Below are 17,004 nucleotides of genomic sequence, written 5' to 3'. Positions count from 1 at the left end.
ATGAAACATACCTTCATATGAAACATACCTTCATATGAAACATACCTTCATATGAAACATACCTTCATATGAAACATACCTTCATATGAAACATACCTTCATATGAAACATACCTTCATATGAAACATACCTTCATATGAAACATACCTTCATATGAAACATACCTTCATATGAAACATACCTTCATATGAAACATACCTTCATATGAAACATACCTTCATATGAAACATACCTTCATATGAAACATACCTTCATATGCTGCGCTCATTCATTACATTCTGACAGAAAGCCATGTGTTTTGCACAACGGCTATGTCTTGTAGCTGGAGCAGTACCCTCTCTCCCTCCACTTCAGCCTCTCCCCGATGCCCAGAGCCTAGAGATCGATCATGTAAGTTACTTGCTAATGATAAAGTTTAAGTAAATGTTCCATGTTTATTGTTAACCTCACCTTTTTCTAAAGAAATCTAACATTGTTAGCTGGCCAACTCAGTGCTTTGTAGCTGCTTAGCAGCCTAATAATGTTGGCGCTAGCTAGTATGGTTAGGACTAGCTGTGGCTAACTAATTCTACTAATGGATAGAAAAGCATTTTGGAACTCACCATTCAGTGATCGATTAAAATGAATTATTTGGAGATGGCAGGGCTTCTACTGTATTTCTGTATCCTTGAGTATCTGACGGCTCAAACATATATGGCTGGACTTTTAGTTGCTGTGCATAGTGCGTTGCTAGTTTTGATGAGATTGTTTCTCATTGGCGGATCAAAATGTCAATCAAATCCTGATCTGACACCTGGGTTTCCGTTAGCCGGTAATTACCGTTTTTTTCCGGAAAAATCCGTTGAAGTCCGATATATTAAAATCTCTCCGGTCATAATGTCCGGATAAATAATTCCCCATAATTGTATTAGGCCTACAATAGGCTAAAATTACATTTCCATATATTATGATTCCTTTTGAATAAAAAAAAAACGAATAGGCCAATTAATTTTGTGTGTAGGCTATTGACTAGTAGGCCTATGCGATGAAAAAACAGCCGTAAGATAAACCTGTCTATAGGCTAGCGGGCCACCATAGATAAACCTGCCTATAGGCTAGCGGGCCACCATAGATAAACCTGCCTATAGGCTAGCGGGCCCATAGATAAACCTGTCTATAGGCTAGCGGGCCCATAGATAAACCTGTCTATAGGCTAGCGGGCCCATAGATAAACCTGCCTATAGGCTAGCGGGCCCATAGATAAACCTGCCTATAGGCTAGCGGGCCCATAGATAAACCTGCCTATAGGCTAGCGGGCCCATAGATAAACCTGTCTATAGGCTAGCGGGCCCATAGATAAACCTGCCTATAGGCTAGCGGGCCCATAGATAAACCTGTCTATAGGCTAGCGGGCCCATAGATAAACCTGCCTATAGGCTAGCGGGCCCATAGATAAACCTGCCTATAAGCTAGCAGGCCACCATAGATAAACCTGCCTATAGGCTAGCGGGCCCATAGATAAACCTGCCTATAAGCTAGCGGGCCACCATAGATAAACCTGCCTATAGGCTAGCGGGCCACCATAGATAAACCTGCCTATAGGCTAGCAGGCCACCATAGATAAACCTGTCTATAGGCTAGCGGGCCCATAGATAAACCTGTCTATAGGCTAGCGGGCCCATAGATAAACCTGTCTATAGGCTAGCAGGCCACCATAGATAAACCTGCCTATAGGCTAGCGGGCCCATAGATAAACCTGTCTATAGGCTAGCGGGCCCATAGATAAACCTGCCTATAGGCTAGCGGGCCACCATAGATAAACCTGCCTATAGGCTAGCGGGCCACCATAGATAAACCTGCCTATAGGCTAGCGGGCCACCATAGATAAACCTGCCTATAGGCTAACGGGCCACCATAGATAAACCTGTCTATAGGCTAGCGGGCCACCGTAGATAAACCTGTCTATAGGCTAGCGGGCCCATAGATAAACCTGCCTATAGGCTAGTGGGCCACCATAGATAAACCTGCCTATAGGCTAGCGGGCCACCATAGATAAACCTGCCTATAGGCTAGCGGGCCACCATAGATAAACCTGTCTATAGGCTAGCGGGCCACCATAGATAAACCTGCCTATAGGCTAGCGGGCCACCATAGATAAACCTGCCTATAGGCTAGCGGGCCCATAGATAAACCTGTCTATAGGCTAGCAGGCCACCATAGATAAACCTGCCTATAGGCTAGCGGGCCCATAGATAAACCTGCCTATAGGCTAGCGGGCCCATAGATAAACCTGCCTATAGGCTAGCGGGCCCATAGATAAACCTGTCTATAGGCTAGCGGGCCCATAGATAAACCTGTCTATAGGCTAGTGGGCCACCATAGATAAACCTGTCTATAGGCTAGCGGGCCCATAGATAAACCTGCCTATAGGCTAGCGGGCCACCATAGATAAACCTGCCTATAGGCTAGCGGGCCCATAGATAAACCTGCCTATAGGCTAGCGGGCCACCAAGCGAGAGAGAGCCTGATCAGGGTACGGAGCTTGAGGCGAAAATGGAAATTCCTATTAATATCGAATGGAAATTAGCCTATGCACGTTGTAAGTTCTTACACTTTATTTAAGTAGGCTACAGTATATTTATTTTCAGAGTTTTGTTCTATTTTAGCCTATCTGATAAAAGGCCGAAATTAGACTATAGGCCTAGCCTATGAATTCCAATCAGCGCAGCCGCAGGCCTTAAAATAAAATGTTACGAGAAGCCTACATGTTGCCTAACCTCTTGCACTTTTAAATAAAATGTTATATATCAAGACATGTATTGTGTCATTTCTGTATTTAGCCCAGCCCGCCTATCAGTTGTTTGAGCTGGAAAGAGCATCCGCAAATCCGATTCATGAATTGAAATAAACATTCATGTTCTAGGCTACAGTCGCAATTCAAAGGTGACTATTTTTGTGGCTGTGCAATTACATAGGCTATAGGCCTAGCGCATGGAATCATGACAGCCTATCACACATTTAATCATACGGATGCGAAATAAGACAATAAATGCCATATATAAGCTACACAACGGCCAATCACCGCGACAAACACCTACAGATGTGGGAACATAAGAATGTAACTTGACCCGCGGTATTCTAACAGGCGCTTTACGTCATTCCGCACCACCGCTCGCCTGCCCATAGGGGCGCAGTAATACCACTCATTGACCCATTGCTGGCTCGCACATTAGATGAGCCTACCGTTCTCAAACTCCTTGTTGTCTGTCTGGTTGTGTAATTTAATTATTACGAACAAAGCCTATCTATTTATAGTTTCTATCTCTGTAACTGTAGCCGGGTCTATATCTGTTAACTGTCGGGACAAGTAGAAGTTTAATACATTAGGCTGACTGAGTGTTTTCATATGGAACATGGCATCAGGACGAGTAAGATGGCTAACGGAGATGACCAGAGATGTGTTTGAAATGGTTCACTCACTCCCTATTCCCTATTACCATGGATGTATTGAGTGCGACTCATAGTGAACTACATGGGGAATGATTTAACAGTTTTGGGACACTACATGGAATGTAACTGCGTAAGATATTCATGACTCAAACAAGCAGACGCGCCGATCACTGATGGCAGCAGGTTGAAATATCAGGTAGTATTCAGGTTCCATGTTTAGTTGAATGATTAATCCCATATAAATGGTTGGAATTCTAATGATGTGCAAGTGTGATTTTGTCAACTTAATGCTGTCTGCTAATAGCAGGCTGTGAAGCTGCACGATAAGACCGTGATAGCACGTTAGCTCACGACAGCAGCTTCCATAATATTAACGGTAGCTGTCGGTGGCTAAAAAGCAGATAGCTAACTTTACAACGTTGATTCCTGTAGCTATTTTGATGCTATAAGTTCAACTTCTGTTTCTCGGGCAGGAACGGAGACGAACTCGCATTAGCAGCAAAGCAGCTAGAGGAATGATCGCGCGGTCTCTTTAGCCCTGAGACCATCAGGCAGGCAGCAGGAGGTCGTTGAAGGCTTTATATATTATTATGATATTATGTCTAATAATACATTCGTTGAAAGTACACAGGCTGATCTACTATACGGAATTGGACCGAGGAGTGTTCTCATATGGAACTAGGCTGCGCGCCCGCCCACGACAAGAGCTGAATTGTAGTCAGCTTGCCCCGCTGCGCACAGGACGCGTGCGTCCCCCGCTGATCCGAGTGAGAACGCAGGCGGAATGTCGCTCCCCGTCTGAAACGGCCTTGACTCCTGGAATCCCAAGGTCTTTCATATTGAAATTCTCTTGATGGTCTGGGAAGAGACGTGTTAAGGGAGTGCATCAGTCGTGAGCCTTGACAGTAGATACCAGCCTGCGCTGCGCTCAGAACAAAGTTGGATGAATGGATGGACTTTTTGGAATCCTGGAAAATGTTTATTGCGCTCTAAAATCATGAAAGCATAAATGTAAAAATGCAGCAACAGAAGTAGTCTAGATGAGATGGTGGTTTTAATGAATGGCAACACATAAATTGAGACATAAATTGAGACTGGTGATAATGCTGATAATCTACAGTAGGGCCTACCTCTGGCTGAGTTCATGGTTACAGCCATTCATCTCTTACACATGGGCCTATACAATACTTGCACAATCTACTTTGGACGTTAATCCATCTATCAATCAAACTAGCGAATTCAATGGCCGGTCATGGCAAAGCACCCGCTACCACGATCCAGGGCTAGGAAACCGGTTCATCCAGTTTATTTGAATATAAAAGAATTTGGGGGGGGGGGGGGGGTTACAATAGTCTAGTCCAGGTTCGCTGGAGGACCTGTATTTTCAGTGTTTGCTGGTAGCGGACTGCATCGATCAATGCAATGACTCTTCAGTTTTACCCTTTTCATCAATAAAACATCATTTTTACAACCATGTCTCATTGATTGGGAAGGCATTTAGAGCTGCCGGTCTATTAGCCTACATTCGGACTCAGAGGATGACATAACTGTTTATTGAGAAACAATTGGCTATATAAAGAAATACCACAATGCATGTAGTCTAGATATATTACATTATGGTTATACACTTTATGGTAGACTGCCCTCTCGCTCGCTAAGCAGGCTACATTGTGGCTGTTTTGTTCATCGCCTATAGGCTACACATTAGAATTTTTTTTTTTTTTATATAGACCTAGAAGGAATCATTTCCTATTTTAATACAATTCAAATTCTGCTTAGAGGGAATTATTTTCAACGGACATTATGACCTGAGCATAATGAATAATTATCTAAGTTAATATAGGCCTATGAGAACGCAACGCTTTTTACGATAGGCTAGGCCTATGCGTCTTGTGATTGTTCTGTAGCCTAGGCTACAACTTAAGGCTTGCCCTATTGAATTCATTTTATAGCCTACTAGGCTACTCATTATTATCGAATTATCTAGTTGATATATGAATAAAACAATAAGCCGTTTTAATGGCTATGGGCTACTAGTTGTAGCTATATGATGCGCTCTGCTCTTACGCACGGTTGAGGCGGCAGCTCAAATACACTTCGCACATATCCTCTGCTATAGCATCTCACAGACAGCTAAGTGCACTTCATGCATTGGTAGACAGTGCAGCTTGTCTTCACAATGCAGGTATTTTGGTGGGGGTATTCTTCTGTGGACACTGCGGGCGCAGCCGGTGGCTGTTTGGAGGCCAGAGCGCGCAGCTCTTCAGCCAACTGGAGGATGTCGCGTCTGGGGAGGCTCTGCGTCTCTCCACCAGTCCCCAGCGAGTCCAAGCTATTCCCAATGAATAATACTTATTTATAATAGCCTACGTAGCGCGAAACTGTGCATATAATAGGCTGTAGCCAGCGCGAAACTGCGCATTCCCTATAGCCGTTCATGGAACGACTGGCGGCCGGTATAAATAAATAAAAACATACACGATATTTTCTTATTTGAATGATCTTGAGTATATATATATTCAAGATCATTCAAATAACAAAATATTGTGTATATTGTGCATGTGAAGGCACTCACTGTCAAACCTGCCGCTATCTATGCACAAGATAGTTAATGTCCGGATATGATTGGCAATGAGTGATCTTTACTCATGGCGACTATGTCAATTTTGTATGGATCCACAAGTCGATCAAGCTTATTTTTTCTTTGTATCGTGCTGAAGCCATATAGCCTACTGCGCTCAGACTTGGCTACATTAGCTGGTGCCCCGTCTTCAAATTTACTTCCGGGGTTTACAAGTAGCCTACCAGTTGAATGCGTTCCAGAAACACTCCGTGTTAAGGGAGTGCATCAGTCGTGAGCCTTGACAGTAGATACCAGCCTGCGCTGCGCTCAGAACAAAGTTGGATGAATGGATGGACTTTTTGGAATCCTGGAAAATGTTGATTGCGCTCTAAAATCATGAAAGCATAAATGTAAAAATGCAGCAACAGAAGTAGTCTAGATGAGATGGTGGTTTAAATGAATGGCAACACATAAATTGAGACATAAATTGAGACTGGTGATAATGCTGATAATCTACAGTAGGGCCTACCTCTGGCTGAGTTCATGGTTACAGCCATTCATCTCTTACACATGGGCCTATACAATACTTGCACAATCTACTTTGGACGTTAATCCATCTATCAATCAAACTAGCGAATTCAATGGCCGGTCATGGCAAAGCACCCGCTAACGCAGGCTACCCCCCTCCCCACGATCCAGGGCTAGGAAACCGGTTCATCCAGTTTATTTGAATATAAAAGAATTTGGGGGGGGGGGGGGGGGGTTACAATAGTCTAGTCCAGGTTCGCTGGAGGACCTGTATTTTCAGTGTTTGCTGGTAGCGGACTGCATTGATCAATGCAATGACTCTTCAGTTTTACCCTTTTCATCAATAAAACATCATTTTTACAACCATGTCTCATTGATTGGGAAGGCATTCAGAGCTGCCGGTCTATTAGCCTACATTCGGACTCAGAGGATGACATAACTGTTTATTGAGAAACAATTGGCTATATAAAGAAATACCACAATGCATGTCGTCTAGATATATTACATTATGGTTATACACTTTATGGTAGACTGCCCTCTCGCTCGCTAAGCAGGCTACATTGTGGCTGTTTTGTTCATCGCCTATAGGCTACACATTAGAAAAATGTTTTTTTTTATATAGACCTAGAAGGAATCATTTCCTATTTTAATACAATTCAAATTCTGCTTAGAGGGAATTATTTTCAACGGACATTATGACCTGAGCATAATTAATAATTATCTAAGTTAATATAGGCCTATGAGAACGCAACGCTTTTTACGATAGGCTAGGCCTATGCGTCTTGTGATTGTACTGTAGCCTAGGCTACAACTTAAGGCTTGCCCTATTGAATTCATTTTATAGCCTACTAGGCTACTCATTATTATCGAATTATCTAGTTGATATATGAATAAAACAATAAGCCGTTTTAATGGCTATGGGCTACTAGTTGTAGCTATATGATGCGCTCTGCTCTTACGCACGGTTGAGACGGCAGCTCAAATACACTTCGCACATATCCTCTGCTATAGCCTCTCACAGACAGCTAGGTGCACTTCATGCATTGGTAGACAGTTCTGCAGCTTGTCTTCACCATGCAGGTATTTTGGTGGGGGTATTCTTCTGTGGACACTGCGAGGGGCGCCGCAGGTGGATGTCTGGACGCCAGAGCGCGCAGCTCTTCAGCCAACTGGAGGATGTCGCGTCTGGGGAGGCTCTGCGTCTCTCCACCAGTCCCCAGCGAGTCCAAGCTATTCCCAATGAATAATACTTATTTATAATAGCCTACGTAGCGCGAAACTGTGCATATAATAGGCTGTAGCCAGCGCGAAACTGCGCATTCCCTATAGCCGTTCATGGAACGACTGGCGGCCGGTATAAATAAATAAAAACATACACGATATTTTCTTATTTGAATGATCTTGAGTATATATATATTCAAGATCATTCAAATAACAAAATATTGTGTATATTGTGCATGTGAAGGCACTCACTGTCAAACCTGCCGCTATCTATGCACAAGATAGTTAATGTCCGGATATGATTGGCAATGAGTGATCTTTACTCATGGCGACTATGTCAATTTTGTATGGATCCACAAGTCGATCAAGCTTATTTTTTCTTTGTATCGTGCTGAAGCCATATAGCCTACTGCGCTCAGACTTGGCTACATTAGCTGGTGCCCCGTCTTCAAATTTACTTCCGGGTTTTACAAGTAGCCTACCAGTTGAATGCGTTCCAGAAACAAAACGCAAAACCCCCACGTTCACCACATCTTTACTAACAAATATATTTACAATACTGTTATTTTGCGCATTTGACCTAACAGCCACCACGTCTTGACCCGACGTCAGTTACCGAGATAGATAGGCTACTGTAGGCCTAGATATAGGTGTTCGTAATAATTAAATTACATCCAGATGGCGAAAACATGTGTTTGAGAACAAGGTAATAATAACAATTAAACGTTATTTGTATAGCACCTTTCATACAGATAAATTCAGCTCAAAGTGCTTTACAACAGAGCATTTAAATTAAAGAATGTGAAACTTAATGATGCTTCATTCGTAGACTATAGGAGAAAAACAGAGCCCAGCCTGCTAAATCTACTCAAAGACGCCACCTGGCGGTGGTGCATCACTAAAACGAAATAACACCCGTCTGAAATCCCACGAGATTTCCAACGGGATTTCCCTGCCAAATACCGCGACGTGAAATGCTGCAGCATGTGACATTTCTAACTTCCCACATCTGTATAATAGGCCTAATATTATATTATAATATAATGACCGGAATTTCTCCAGTTTGTCCGGAAAAGTCTAATCTTCCCGGACACATTGACCGGTACCGATTTTCTCTAACGGAAACCCTGTCTGACACGCCTACACATTCCTGAGAAATGGTCTAGAGAGCAAAATGAGCCGTTTTTGGATGCTTAAAGAGACACATTTGCTATCATATATGCATTTTTACTATTTCAAGCCAAGTTTCCAGAGGCTTTAAGGAGCTGCATTAAGCAGACAGAAATATTTCTAGCTGACGGCGAGAAAAGTACTCTGCCTAAAATATCATGCTGTAGAGCATAGGCGAGTACTCTTTATATGTATAGTAAATTGTGTTTGTAACTTAACTGTGGTTCATCCAGTCATAAATTCAGAATGGTGGTAAATATTGTAGATGGATGAGGGACAAAGTAGTGAAGATGAGATCATTTCAATGGGGTTTAGTAACACAGGGACCTGTTTTAGTAAGGGGTAAGGGGTTTTAGTAACACAGGGAACTGTTTTAGTAAGGGGTTTTAGTAACACAGGGAATTGTTTTAGTAAGGGGTAAGGGGTTTTAGTAACACAGGGAACTGTTTTAGTAAGGGGTAAGGGGTTTTAGTAACACAGGGAACTGTTTTAGTAAGGGGTAAGAGGTTTTAGTAACACAGGGACCTGTTTTAGTAAGGGGTAAGGGGTTTTAGTAACACAGGGAACTGTTTTAGTAAGGGGTAAGGGGTTTTAGTAACACAGGGAACTGTTTTAGTAAGGGGTAAGGGGTTTAGTAACACAGGGAACTGTTTTAGTAAGGGGTAAGGGGTTTAGTAACACAGGGAACTGTTTTAGTAAGGGGTAAGGGGTTTTAGTAACACAGGGAACTGTTTTAGTAAGGGGTAAGGGGTTTAGTAACACAGGGAACTGTTTTAGTAAGGGGTAAGGGGTTTTAGTAACACAGGGAACTGTTTTATTAAGGGGTTTTAGTAACACAGGGAATTGTTTTAGTAAGGGGTAAGGGGTTTTAGTAACACAGGGACCTGTTTTAGTAAGGGGTAAGGGGTTTTAGTAACACAGGTAACTGTTTTAGTAAGGGGTAAGGGGTTTTAGTAACACAGGGAACTGTTTTAGTAAGGGGTAAGGGGTTTTAGTAACACAGGGAACTGTTTCAGTAAGGGGTAAGGGGTTTTAGTAACACAGGGAACTGTTTTAGTAAGGGGTAAGGGGTTTTAGTAACAGGGAACTGTTTTAGTAAGGGGTAAGGGGGTTTAGTAACACAGGGACTTGTTTTAGTAAGGGGTAAGGGGTTTAGAAACACAGGGAACTGTTTTAGTAAGGGGTAAGGGGTTTTAGTAACAGGGGACTGTTTTAGTAAGGGGTAAGGGGTTTTAGTAACATAGGGAACTGTTTTAGTAAGGGGTAAGGGTTTTTAGTAACAGGGAACTGTTTAAGTAAGGGGTAAGGGGTTTAGTAACACAGGGACTTGTTTTAGTAAGGGGTAAGGGGTTTAGAAACACAGGGAACTGTTTTAGTAAGGGGTAAGGGGTTTTAGTAACAGGGGACTGTTTTAGTAAGGGGTAAGGGGTTTTAGTAACACAGGGACTTGTTTTAGTAAGGGGTAAGGGGTTTTAGTAACACAGGGAACTGTTTTAGTAAGGGGTAAGGGGTTTTAGTAACAGGGGACTGTTTTAGTAAGGGGTAAGGGGTTTTAGTAACACAGGGAACTGTTTTAGTAAGGGGTAAGAGGTTTAGTAACACAGGGAACTGTTTTAGTAAGGGGCAAGGGGTTTTAGTAACACAGGGAACTGTTTTAGTAAGGGGTAAGGGGTTTTAGTAACACAGGGAACTGTTTTAGTAAGGGGTAGGGGGTTTTAGTAACACGGAACTGTTTTAGTAAGGGGTAAGGGGTTTTAGTAACACAGGGAACTGTTTTAGTAAGGGGTAAGAGGGTTTAGTAACACATGGACTTGTTTTAGTAAGGGGTATGGGGTTTTAGTAACACATGGACTTGTTTTAGTAAGGGGTAAGGGGTTTTAGTAACAGGGAACTGTTTTAGTAAGGGGCAAGGGGTTTAGAAACACAGGGAACTGTTTTAGTAAGGGGTAAGGGGTTTTAGTAACAGGGGACTGTTTTAGTAAGGGGTAAGGGGTTTTAGTAACACAGGGACTTGTTTTAGTAAGGGGTAAGGGGTTTTAGTAACACAGGGAACTGTTTTAGTAAGGGGTAAGGGGTTTTAGTAACAGGGGACTGTTTTAGTAAGGGGTAAGGGGTTTTAGTAACACAGGGAACTGTTTTAGTAAGGGGTAAGAGGTTTAGTAACACAGGGAACTGTTTTAGTAAGGGGCAAGGGGTTTTAGTATCACAGGGAACTGTTTTAGTAAGGGGTAGGGGGTTTTAGTAACACGGAACTGTTTTAGTAAGGGGTAAGAGGTTTTAGTAACACAGGGAACTGTTTTAGTAAGGGTTAAGGGGGTTTAGTAACACAGGGAACTGTATTAGTAAGGGGTAAGAGGTTTTAGTAACACAGGGAACTGTTTTAGTAAGGGGTAAGGGGTTTTAGTAACACAGGGAACTGTTTTAGTAAGGGGTAAGGGGTTTAGTAACACAGGGAACTGTTTTAGTAAGGGGTAAGGGGTTTTAGTAACACAGGGAACTGTTTTAGTAAGGGGTAAGAGGTTTAGTAACACAGGGAACTGTTTTAGTAAGGGGTAAGGGGTTTTAGTAACACAGGGAACTGTTTTAGTAAGGGGTTAGAGGTTTTAGTAACACAGGGAACTGTTTTAGTAAGGGGTAAGGGGTTTAGTAACACAGGGAACTGTTTCAGTAAGGGGTAAGGGGTTTAGTAACACAGGGAACTGTTTTAGTAAGGGGTAAGGGGTTTTAGTAACACAGGGAACTGTTTTAGTAAGGGGTAAGGGGTTTTAGTAACAGGGAACTGTTTAAGTAAGGGGTAAGGGGTTTTAGTAACACAGGGAACTGTTTAAGTAAGGGGTAAGGGGTTTTAGTAACACAGGGAACTGTTTTAGTAAGGGGTAAGGGGTTTTAGTAACAGGGAACTGTTTTAGTAAGGGGTAAGGGGTTTTAGTAACACAGGGAACTGTTTTAGTAAGGGGTAAGGGGGTTTAGTAACACAGGGAACTGTTTTAGTAAGGGGTAAGGGGTTTTAGTAACACAGGGAACTGTTTTAGTAAGGGGTAAGGGGTTTTAGTAACACAGGGAACTGTTTTAGTAAGGGGTAAGGGGTTTAGTAACACAGGGAACTGTTTTAGTAAGGGGTAAGGGGTTTTAGTAACACAGGGAACTGTTTTAGTAAGGGGTAAGAGGTTTAGTAACACAGGGAACTGTTTTAGTAAGGGGTAAGGGGTTTAGTAACACAGGGAACTGTTTTAGTAAGGGGTAAGGGGTTTTAGTAACACAGGGAACTGTTTTAGTAAGGGGTAAGGGGTTTAAGTAACAGGGAATAGTAACACATTTCTGGTTAGAGTGCACATACAGAGACAAGGAGGGCAGCTTTGAATTGTCCATTAGGCAGCTTTGTCCATTAGGACAATTCAAAGGACAGATCAGGGACCAATTCAAAGGACAGATCTTTTCTGATCATTGCTTTCATTAAGTGTTTAGCACCTTACTCAGCACTGTGCATTCTGTATATTGTATTTTATATTCATTTGTATCTGATTTTTTGTATTATTAGGGGCCAGGCAGCGTACCCTATTGTATTTGCCTATATTATTATTATTATTATTATTACTATTATTATTATTATTCTCCATCTTATACTGAAGTCTGACTTCCCGTGGACATAAAATCACCAAACTTTGCACATAGCTCCAGTACTATAACCAAAGTCCTCAACCTGCATTGTAGGTCAATAAAGCTGAAGGTGGCGCTACAGCAATAGTCTAAAGTTTAAAACTTACAAAAATCATAACAAATCAGCCATAGGTGCCATCACTGTAAAACCACCACATGAATGTAGTCCCAAGTGAGACAAAACTTTCATATGCTCTGACCTTGCAGGAATTTTGAAGTCCATCACTCCGATTTTTTCATAAACTGTAAAACCTATCAAACCTATATCCTCCCACATTTTTTGTTCAATTGACACAAAAATTGATATACTGTATCTTCAGACTGTCCTTACCAAACGATCCTCACAGATCTTTGAAATATGAAAAATTGAGCCCACAGCACATCAAAAAGTTTTACTGTTGACAGTTCTGTATACAGTTCATATTAATTCTCGCCAAATCAATGTCTGATCATACTCATAAAAAGTGACAACATTGGCCACATATCCAAGATGTAGTGTGATTTTTTTCAGAATTTTATCTCAGAAATTGAATTTTTAAAAATATGTTTAATCCTGTCCTCTGAAACCAACACTTCATACAGAGAAAACTACATTACCCACAATCCAACGCAAGCTCCACAAATCGGAGACATCGCTGTTGGCAACCCTACCCAACCCCGCCGAGGATTACAATGACTAACAACTGACTGAGTACACAGCTGCTGAAGTTAATGTTCAATTATGAAGAAAAGCAAACAAAACCTGTAAAAATGTATAAACATATCTCATCCCACATTTTTCAATCAATTAACACCAAACTTGCTACACTGGATCTTCAGACTGTAATTCACAAAGTCATTGACCAGATTGTTGAATTATCAAAATCGAGTTTACAATGCATCAAAATGTTTTACAAATGTTTTACGATATGATACGAATGTACAAAATGAACATTGGAATGTCAACTTTCTTGTTATCCTCCTATTCTCTCGCTTATTGCTCCTAAACTTGTCGGAAATTGCCTGGCCCCGCCTCATCGCTGCGTAGCAGCTTTTTGTGTTTTGTATCTATAATTGTATTTTTGTGTTTATAGTTTTATATCATGTTTTGTTTGGAGGGCTCCCTTCCAGAAGATACCTCTGGGTCAATGGGACAGACAAGGTTAAATAGATTGATCAAATTGTATAGAAAGATGAATACTTACATAGCCTTTCTGCAGACCTGCACAGCTGGGATCAGTCTCCTCCGCCCCTCCTGTGATGTGTTGTATTTGTTCAGGTCAAGCTCATCCTGAACCTCCTCTGACATCTGCAGCATGTAGGCCAGCGCTGAGCACTGTATTGGAGTCAGTTCGGTTGATGTCTTCTTCTGCATGTAAGCTTGGATGTCCTGCTGAACTGAATGGTCATTCATCTCCATCAAGCATTGGAAGAGATTGATGCACCTCTCTGGGGAGATGTTCTTCTCCTCATCTCCCCTGTTCTTGAGGAATCTGCTTGTTTCCTGGATGCTCTCTGGACTCCTCTCAATCTGAGGCAGCAGGCCTCGTAAGAGTCTCTGATTGGACTCCAGAGAGAGGCCGTGGAGGAAGCGGACAAAAAGGTCCAGGTGTCCATTCTCACTCTGCAAAGCTTTGCGTACCGCCCCCCTCAGCAGCTTATTCAGAGACAGCGCATCCCTCCTCCTCCTCCATGGCAACGCAGCAAGGAAGCGCTTCTTCAGTAGCTCAAACGGAGCCAGCTCCTTGGACACAGATTTGGTCTTCCTTTTAAGGAAGGGCTCCAGTGCCTCCATGTTCTTGGTTGTGTAACAATGGTAAATGTAGACCGCTGAGAAAAACTCCTGAATGCTCAGATGCACAAAGCAGTAGACTGCCCTCTGAAAAAGCACTGACTCTTCTTTGAAGATTGCTGTGCAAACTCCTGAGAACACTGCTGCCTCTTGGACATCGAGGCCACACTCTTTCAGGTCTTCTTCATAGAACATGAGGTTGCCCTTCTCCAGATGGTCAAACGCCAGCTTTGCCAGCTTCAGGAGAACTTCCCTGTCGGCCCTCAAGAGCTCCTCCTGGTCAGTCTTGATTTCCCCTTGATACTTCTGGTTCTTCAGCTTCGTCTGAATGAGCAGGAAGTGTGTGTACATCTCAGTCAAGGTCTTGGGCATCTCTCCTTGCTTCTCTGTACTAAGCATGTGCTCAAGGACTGTGGAAGAAATCCAAGAGAAGACTGGTATGTGACACATGATGTAGAGGCTCCTTGATGTCTTGATGTGTGAGAAGATTCTTCTGGCCAGGTTCTCATCACTGATTCTCTTCATGAAGTACTCCTCCTTCTGTGCGTCATTGAACCCTTGTACCTCTGTCACCCGGTCAACACACTCAGAAGGGATCTGATTGGCTGCTGCAGGTCGGGAGGTTATCCAGAGGAGAGCAGAGGGGAGCAGATTCCCCTGGATGAGGTTGGTCAGCAGCACATCCACTGAGGTTGACTCTGTGACATGACAGCAGGTCTGGTTCTTTCTGAAGTCTAGGGGCAGTCGGCTCTCATCCAGACCATCAAAGATGAACGTTGCTTTAGAGACAGCAAGTTGCTTTGCATCTTCCATGTGTAGTTCTGGGTGGAAAACATTCAGCAGTTGGAGTAAACTGTACCGGACATGTCTAATCAAATTCAGCTCCCGGAAAGGAAGCACAAACATGACTTCCACATCTTGATTTGCCTTTCCTTCAGCCCAGTCTAAGATTGACTTCTGCACACAGACGGTTTTTCCAATACCAGGGACGCCCACAGTCAGCACAGTTCTGATGGGTCTCTCTTGACCAGGCAGGGGTTTGATGGTTCTCTCTTGACCAGGCAGGGGTTTGATGGGTCTCTCTTGACCAGGCAGGGGTTTGATGGGTCTCTCTTGACCAGGCAGGGGTTTGAAGATGTCATTGTAGTTGATGGGTGTGTCACTGGTGATTTGTTTCCTGGATGCTCTCTCAAGTTGCCAAACCTCATGTTCATTATTAACCCCTTGACTCTGTCCCTCTGTGATGTAGAGCTCAGTGTAGATGCTGTTGAGGAGGGTTGCATTCCCTGTTTTTATGATTCCCTCAATCACATGTTCAAACCTCCTCTTCAAAGTGGCTTTATGATCCTCTACGGCTCTTTGGAGACCTCTAACAACTAAGAAGAGACAGGAAGTACAAGAAATTAGATTGACAGGAATACAAACATTCATAGCAAATATGACTACAAATATGACTACAGGCTTTGCGTTCCCCAGGGCTGAATGATGCTATAGATATGATTTCTTTCCTATAGATCTTCTACCTTCAGGAATTTGGTAGTCCTCTCTTCTGCTTACAAGGGTTATTGATTATGATTATTATATATGTATTTTCTTATTTTCTCTCATTATGTGACTGTAACCTAGGACAAGTGATGTTGATTTTGTGTATTTTCCTGTTGTCCTTTTCTCTAGTCTAGGTATTGAGTCTCTTGTGTGTTGAACAAATGTCAGTAATGTAAATGTGACAAGGATGTCCTCCTGTGGGCAGCATGATTTATCCAGTTCCCAGCTACACAGCTGTCTAGAATTGTGATCACTGGCCGCACCCATGGGTGCAGCCTGCTTAGCCTATTAAGGCCTTCTACTGACTTTTGCTCTAGTTTGTAACTCGCCCTGATGAAGGCCCCATGGCCGAAACATGTTGGCTGTTTTATTTTATTCTGTTCTAAGATGAACCGATAATTAAAGCTTTTTAATCAAGAAGAGTGCCTTGGACCTTGTTGATGAATTCATGGCAAAGCTCTACAGATGGTGAGAGGATCTAAATCATGTTAGAGAGCAAATTACCAAGTGAATCTCTTACTTGTTTCATCACTTCTCTGAACGTACTGCTCTCTGGGTGGCTGCAGTACAGGTGGTGTTCTGGGTCTCTCTCTGCACTGGGGGCAGGCGTGGTCTGCTGATGGACCGTGTTCTGGGTCTCTCTCTACACTGGGGGCAGGCGTGGTCTGCTGATGGACCAGGTGGTGTTCTGGGTCTCTCTCTACACTGGGGGCAGGCGTGGTCTGCTGATGGACCAGGTGGTGTTCTGGGTCTCTCTCTACACTGGGGGCAGGCGTGGTCTGCTGATGGACCAGGTGGTGTTCTGGGTCTCTCTCTACACTGGGGGCAGGCGTGGTCTGCTGATGGACCAGGTGGTGTTCTGGGTCTCTCTCTGCACTGGGGGCAGGCGTGGTCTGCTGATGGACCAGGTGGTGTTCTGGGTCTCTCTCTGCACTGGGGGCAGGCGTGGTCTGCTGATGGACCAGGTGGTGTTCTGGGTCTCTCTCTACACTGGGGGCAGGCGTGGTCTGCTGATGGACCAGGTGGTGTTCTGGGTCTCTCTCTACACTGGGGGCAGGCGTGGTCTGCTGATGGACCAGGCTGCTGCCAGTAGGAAGTGATGCAGGCTCTGCAGAACCTG

At 43.2% G+C, this 17,004-nt stretch overlaps 1 protein-coding gene across 1 annotated transcript in view; it reads right to left on the bottom strand.

The window, feature by feature from the left end:
• LOC311328383 (NLR family CARD domain-containing protein 3-like) overlaps positions 1-15,481 on the bottom strand; it is a gene marked incomplete at its 5' end in the record, with an annotated part of 62,403 nt that extends 46,922 nt beyond the window's left edge. Inside the window, 2 exons of the mRNA XM_084462358.1 lie at positions 13,753-15,389; positions 15,458-15,481. Coding sequence (XP_084318484.1) covers positions 13,753-15,389; positions 15,458-15,481 — 1,661 coding nt within the window. The remainder of the gene's footprint in view (positions 1-13,752; positions 15,390-15,457) is intronic.
• Between the last annotated feature and the right edge of the window lie 1,523 nt (positions 15,482-17,004).

Source organism: Borostomias antarcticus (genome assembly GCF_949987555.1).
Source record: "Borostomias antarcticus genome assembly, contig: scaffold_58, whole genome shotgun sequence".
NCBI lineage: Eukaryota > Metazoa > Chordata > Actinopteri > Stomiiformes > Stomiidae > Borostomias > Borostomias antarcticus.
This window is presented reverse-complemented; position numbering and strand designations above follow the sequence as displayed.